This window comes from Neomonachus schauinslandi, chromosome 2 (genome assembly GCF_002201575.2).
Source record: "Neomonachus schauinslandi chromosome 2, ASM220157v2, whole genome shotgun sequence".
NCBI classification, from domain to species: domain Eukaryota; kingdom Metazoa; phylum Chordata; class Mammalia; order Carnivora; family Phocidae; genus Neomonachus; species Neomonachus schauinslandi.
Window position 1 is genome coordinate 197,806,889 of NC_058404.1, and position 6,167 is coordinate 197,813,055.

General features: G+C 57.7%; 1 protein-coding gene across 1 annotated transcript; it reads left to right on the forward strand.

Annotated features, from left to right (window-relative positions):
- Window positions 1-1,066: 1,066 nt before the first annotated feature.
- MSX1 (msh homeobox 1) lies at window positions 1,067-4,916 on the forward strand. The gene is made up of 2 exons (XM_021677601.1): window positions 1,067-1,535; window positions 3,829-4,916. The coding sequence occupies exons 1-2, from the start codon at window positions 1,067-1,069 to the stop codon at window positions 4,269-4,271; spliced, it is 912 nt and encodes a 303-aa protein (XP_021533276.1). The 3' UTR covers window positions 4,272-4,916.
- Window positions 4,917-6,167: the final 1,251 nt, after the last annotated feature.

The window sequence follows — 6,167 nt, forward strand, 5'->3', positions numbered from 1 at the left end:
TTTATTTCAATAAGTTCTATATCAAAAGGACCCGGCGGGTCCTTCCCCCAGCTGGTCGCCGGTATAGGTGTTGTAATCCTCCCGGGGAAGTCCACAGCGGGGAAAAGTACACATCATGAATGAAAATCGATTACCGACCCGGGATAATATTATGTATTCTTATCCTTAGCATCCACAGCGCCCCAGGAGAGGGGCTTCTTTAGGCAAACTTCAGTCCGGCGCTTAGAAAGAGACAAAGGCCCACTTTTACTCCGAGGTAAAGTTTGGAAGATTGAAACAGAGGAAGAAAATAAAGGTGTTTAAGAAAAAGAAATTAACAACCCGTCTTTCTACTAAATAACCAGGCGGATTTTTTAAACTATAAAAGAAGTACTCATGAAACGACTCATCTCAAATGATCGTGGTACAGAAGAGGGGAGGCAGGTATCGGAGGGGGACAGAGAAACGCACGCAGCAGCTGACTGAAGAAGAAGGTAGGAGAAGCCTTGGTAGAGAGAACCAGGGAAGGAGTACAGAAAAAAGGGAGGCGTGGGAGAGAGGGGTGGGCAGAAGGCAAGTCCCCCAGGAACACAGAAAAATAGAGACCGACGGGCACCCGGAAAGAGGCGGCCCAGGCTGCAGCGCCGAAGAAAGTTTCTCCCGCGCCCCCTCCCCTCCTCTGCCCTCCGGGGGGCCCGGCCCTGTCCCGCGCGCCCCGCGGCCCAGTGCGCCCCGGGGCCAGTCCGCAGGAGCGCGGCCCAATGGCTTGCCCCGGGCCCGCCCCCTCGCGCGCTGATTGGCCGCCGCCGCGCTGGCCTCGCCTTATTAACAAGTTCTCTGGGGAGCTGCGGCCCGACCCGGAGCCGGCGAGTGCGCCCGGGAACTCGGCCTGCGCGGCGGCGCCAGCGAAGAACCAGGCCCCGAGCGCCGGAGCTGGCCTTCTGGGGAGGGGCGGGAGGCGCGCGCGCGAGGGCCGGCCCGGCCAGGGCCCCGGGCGCTCCCAAAGGCCGGCCGCGCTCCCAGTCCGCCCGAAGCCCATGCCCGGCGGCTGGCCCGTGCTGCGGCTGGAGGGGGGGCCCGGCTCTGCATGGCCCCGGCTGCTGACATGACTTCTTTGCCACTCGGTGTCAAAGTGGAGGACTCCGCCTTCGGCAAGCCGGCGGGGGGAGGCGGGGGCCAGGCCCCCAGCGCCACCGCGGCCACGGCGGCCGCCATGGGCGCAGACGAGGAGGGGGCCAAGCCCAAAGTGTCCCCTTCACTCCTGCCCTTCAGCGTGGAGGCGCTCATGGCCGACCACAGGAAGCCCGGGGCCAAGGAGAGCGCCCTGGTGGCCTCCGAGGGCGCACAGGCGGCGGGCGGCTCTGCGCCGCCCCTGGGCGCCCGGCCGGGGTCGCTGGGAGCCCCTGACGCGCCGTCTTCGCCGCGGCCGCTGGGCCATTTCTCGGTGGGAGGACTTCTCAAGCTGCCAGAAGATGCGCTGGTCAAAGCCGAGAGCCCCGAGAAGCCCGAGAGGACCCCGTGGATGCAGAGCCCCCGCTTCTCCCCGCCCCCGGCCAGTAAGTAGCCAGAACCCAGGCGGCGGGGGAGGGGGCCGGGCGGGGGTGCGGGACCCGAGGGCGCCAGGCCGCGCGCCGGCGCCTGCTTGTCTCCAGCGGCTGCGTACCTGCAGCTGGATGCCTGGAGCTGGTGCTGCAGAGGGTTTGGCGGGGAGGCCCGGGTTTACTCCTCTCCCCAATCTCATCAGCTAAAGGGGTGGAGGCCTGGCGGAAACCCAGCTCTCGGTCCACTTTCGCGGGCTCCTTGCCTTGGCCAGGGGACGCTGCGGCTGGCAGTTAACTTGTAGGGCCAGGTGTCTGGGCACCCTCTCCTCCAGCCCCCGTCAAAGGACCCCAAGAGTCCCCACTTCCCAATCTGCCCCCAAAACCCTGTTACTTCGCCGTTATCCCTACGGGTGGGTCCAAGCGGTGCGGACATCTTCCCTGCGCTCAGAGTTTCACTTTCTCGTAGAAGACTGCCCTCACCCCCCGCATTAAAGTATCTCTTTTCCCAGAGGTTCTTAACCTCTTGCAAGATTCCCCCTTCCCCCTTCAAGTTTCAGGCAGATACTTAGTGCTCCTGGTGGATGGGTCATTTAGTGGGAGGGGGCGCTCAGGTTCCAGGGGAGGGGGCGGGGCACCAAGTCAATTAGTGGGAGGCGCCCCCTCCCTTGCGGTGGGAAGCTCCCAAATTCGCCGACTGGGCCCATTGAAGCGGACTCCAGCCGTCAAAGGCGCGTTCGGGGTCGTTCCAAGGCCTCATGGCCCCCCGGCTTCTCTGCCCAGCAAACACGCTCGGAGATATTTCAGGAGCACGGGAAATTCCCAAGTTTTCCTCGTTTCCTCCGATTATTTTGCGCGGCATAATAGCAACCCGAATTCAATGGCGTGATGCTGAGGAATGATTTTTATCTAGGGATTAAACGTCTTTGAAAGGCCAACCGCTCCCTGGGCCTAAGGGCTGGAGAAGGTGGCCCAGGGCTGTGCTGTCGCTACCGAAGAGAGTGACGTTTTCCTCGGCGCCCGCCCCTCGGGCGGCCGGGCGGAAAGCGAGTCGGGGGCCAACTGCTTCCCGGACTCTCAATGGCCTGGAGCAGGGAAGAAGGGGGGATGTTAACACGAGGTTTCGTTTGACTCATATCCTGGTGGTCTGTGAGCCCAAAGGATCATTAAAACACACACACACACACACACAAACAACGAAAAAATGCATGCTTAGGCAAAACCCGCATGGTGAAACATTCTGGACTTGAATTCATTTTTCCCAAGGGAAGAAGCTGCTGGGTAGGGAAAGCGGCCTTTCCAGGACTTGGGAATTCAGTTAGGGCCTCCACCCAGACCCCAAAGTCCTTGGGATCCCCGTTGTCCTGGAAATAATTTGTTCTATGTTTTATCTGGCCATGGCTGCCCTGTGTGGCAGGGGTTGACTGGCCCAGAGGACTCAGTCTCAGACCTGCGGGAACCCTCTCTCTAGGTGCTCGCTCACCTCCCATCCTTGAAGTATATTTTGAAGCCCTAAGAAAAAGCTTGGCACCTTTGATCTCTGCAAACCCAGACACAGGTGGAGAAGTGATTGCAGCCCCCCGCGCCACTCCCATTTGTGTGTGTCCAGAGGGCCAAGGCGCTGGGGGTGGGAGAGATCCAAGAGACCATTGAGACAATCGAGACAATCAGAAGTAGCCCCCCCCCCCCACTGGCACTTCATATATTTGAGATATGGCCGTGGTACCACCTCCCTGACCGCCTGACAGCCGGCTTTGCTCCACCTCTGGGTCCCCAGGGACGGCCCTCAGAACCTTGTAGGAACATGCTGTTCCAAGGGAAAGAGTGGAATTTGGAGATCCGGGTTGGATGCCACGCAACGCTAGCGCTGAAGGCTTGGTGTGCACAGATAAATGTTTAGCCAATTCATGAAACTAGATGTGATCTTGGGTTGGGTGCAGGGCCTTTTCCGCGTGTTCCATCAACCTTATTAACACCTACCGTTTGGACACCAGCCGCGGAAGGCCCTCCTGAGCAGCCACTTAGCATGAAGGCATTCCGCCTCTTCCCAGTTAAATTCGGGCCTTGAGCCTGCGTCTGTTTCACCTGGAATCTTTGTTTCCTCATTTGCAAGAAGTAGACAGGAATGTCTACCCCGCGGGGTGTGGCCACTGGAGAAAACCTTTTCCAAGTGTCTCTCCCAGTGCCTGGCACCGAGATGCTCCACGAAAACGAATAGCTGGTATTGTTATTGACCACTCTTACTACTTTGTGGGCAGATTACACTCCCGCGCCGCTCTCTTAACCCCCTGCCTTTTTCTCGGCCCCCTAGGGCGGCTGAGCCCCCCGGCCTGCACCCTGCGCAAGCACAAGACCAACCGCAAGCCGAGGACGCCCTTCACCACCGCTCAGCTGCTGGCGCTGGAGCGCAAGTTCCGCCAGAAGCAGTACCTGTCCATCGCCGAGCGCGCCGAGTTCTCCAGCTCGCTCAGCCTCACCGAGACGCAGGTGAAGATCTGGTTCCAGAACCGCCGCGCCAAGGCCAAGAGACTGCAGGAGGCAGAGCTGGAAAAGCTGAAGATGGCCGCCAAGCCCATGCTGCCGCCGGCTGCCTTTGGCCTCTCCTTCCCGCTCGGCGGCCCCGCGGCGGTAGCGGCCGCGGCGGGCGCCTCGCTCTACGGGGCCTCTGGCCCCTTCCAGCGCGCCGCGCTGCCGGTGGCGCCCGTGGGACTCTACACAGCCCATGTGGGCTACAGCATGTACCACCTGACATAGAGGGTCCCAGGGTCGCCTCCCTGTGGTACCAGCGGATTCCTCCAGCCCCGGTCTCCTGCGAGCGGCAGGTGCCATCCCCCCCGCAACGAGCTCCCTTGTTCGGCCCCGCCCGGCTCCTTCCCCTTTAACCCCCACGCTGCTCCGGTTGATCCTCGGCTGCTCCCTGCGTTCGCTCTCCTATGTCTGATCCCCTCCCCCAAAAGTGGCTGGAAGGGGCCCTTAACACTCTTCTAGAATCTAGATCTACCCTTTGTGTTACAGATGGAGAAACTTAGAGAGGTGTAGACTTCCCAGCGGTCCCCAGCAGAGTTAGTGGTCGGACCGGCACTAGGCGGCTGCGTCCTGTCCTGACAACCAGGCAGGAGACGCACAGAGAAACTCCCGTGTGAAGATTTTGGAAAATAAGAACAGTTGGAGAAAAAGAGAAGAGCATGCCAGGGGAGATGGAAACCCCCGTCCTTCCATCGGAAAACTTCAGAGAACTTCAACTGCACAACGTCTGCTTTCGGTGGGGGGAAGGGGGGTGACACAGATGCGTTGCCAAGGTAGGTTGAAGGGACCTCTCTCACCAGTACCAGAAAAAACTGTAAAATAAAATTTAAAACTCCTGTTTCTATTTAACAGTACATTTGTGTGACTCTCAAGAATCCCTTTGGAAGGGATTGTGTGTAATATACTGTATATTTGAAATTTTATTATCATTTATATTATAGCTATATTTGTTAAATAAATTAATTTTAAGCTACAAGAAACGATCTCTTTATTGATTTAGGCTTTTATTTGGATTTTACTTCTTGCCTTCTGTTCACATATGCAATTGCTTTTCAGCATGATGGTAGTTTTACACTAGCACCTTTCAAAGGTGACAACAGGATATTCAGGGACAGAAGGGGGTGTCTTTTTGAACACGCAGGACAGATCTGCATTAGCAAAGTCAAGTGGAGAATTGAAGCAATTACCTAGGATAATTAGGCTCAATTTTCCAATTCACTTTAAGCTGAAATCGACACTTGCTCAGGCGACCCGTAACCGACTCTTTCTTTTTTCTTCCCTTTTAACCTGTCTATGAAAACAAAGCGAATCACCCAAATGGTTTGATGACTGCAGACAGCTAATCCAGACAATTCCCACCCCCGCAAACCTGTTTTTCCCACAGGAGGCCAGGTGGGGGGTGGAGGCCATTGCTTTGCTTCTCTAAATCGCTGCGCTGGTGGAGACCCGGTTTGTGGATCTAATTTTGAGCTGCCAGAATGTGAACGCCTTCACACCCCCTATTACGACCCTTAAAAACAAAACACTTTACTGAAAACCCAAGGCGACAGTACACTTCCCACCTTGGCGTGTCCTTTGCATGAGCCCCTGCCTCCAAACGCTCACAAACTTGGTTTTTCTTTTATATAGTAGGTTAGATTCAGGCTTCCAGGAGAATATATTTGAACGAGCGCCAAGTTTAGCCTTCTGGGGGGAATTCTGCAAGGATGTTGATGGCAGAAAATGACCTCGTAGTAAACAGAGCCTACTATGTTCCAGACACCGCTCTGTTCCCTTTTGAGTTGGGGGCCCTGGCTTAATTCTTACCAGATCTGCGTGCCCTCCCCTCCCCCCCCGGCCCTGCCTCAGTCCCACATTGGCCCGCGCCTCCAAACTCCACGCAGGACAGCCCCAGGCGGCTTTTGCCGCAAGCCGTTAACCCTGGAAGCCAGCAGGCCAAGGGTTGTTAGAAACTCCAAGGACCTGGCGTTGGACTTGGGGAGGGTCGAAGTCTCCACAGCTAGAGGCCGTGGTGCGGGGTGGAAAACGAGTCTGGGGCACATGGAGCGGTTTCTAGCCCCAGGGGCCGGAGCTCTGCCTAGGAATTCCAAGAGAGCGCAGGGCTGCGCGCACGCACTCCGGGCG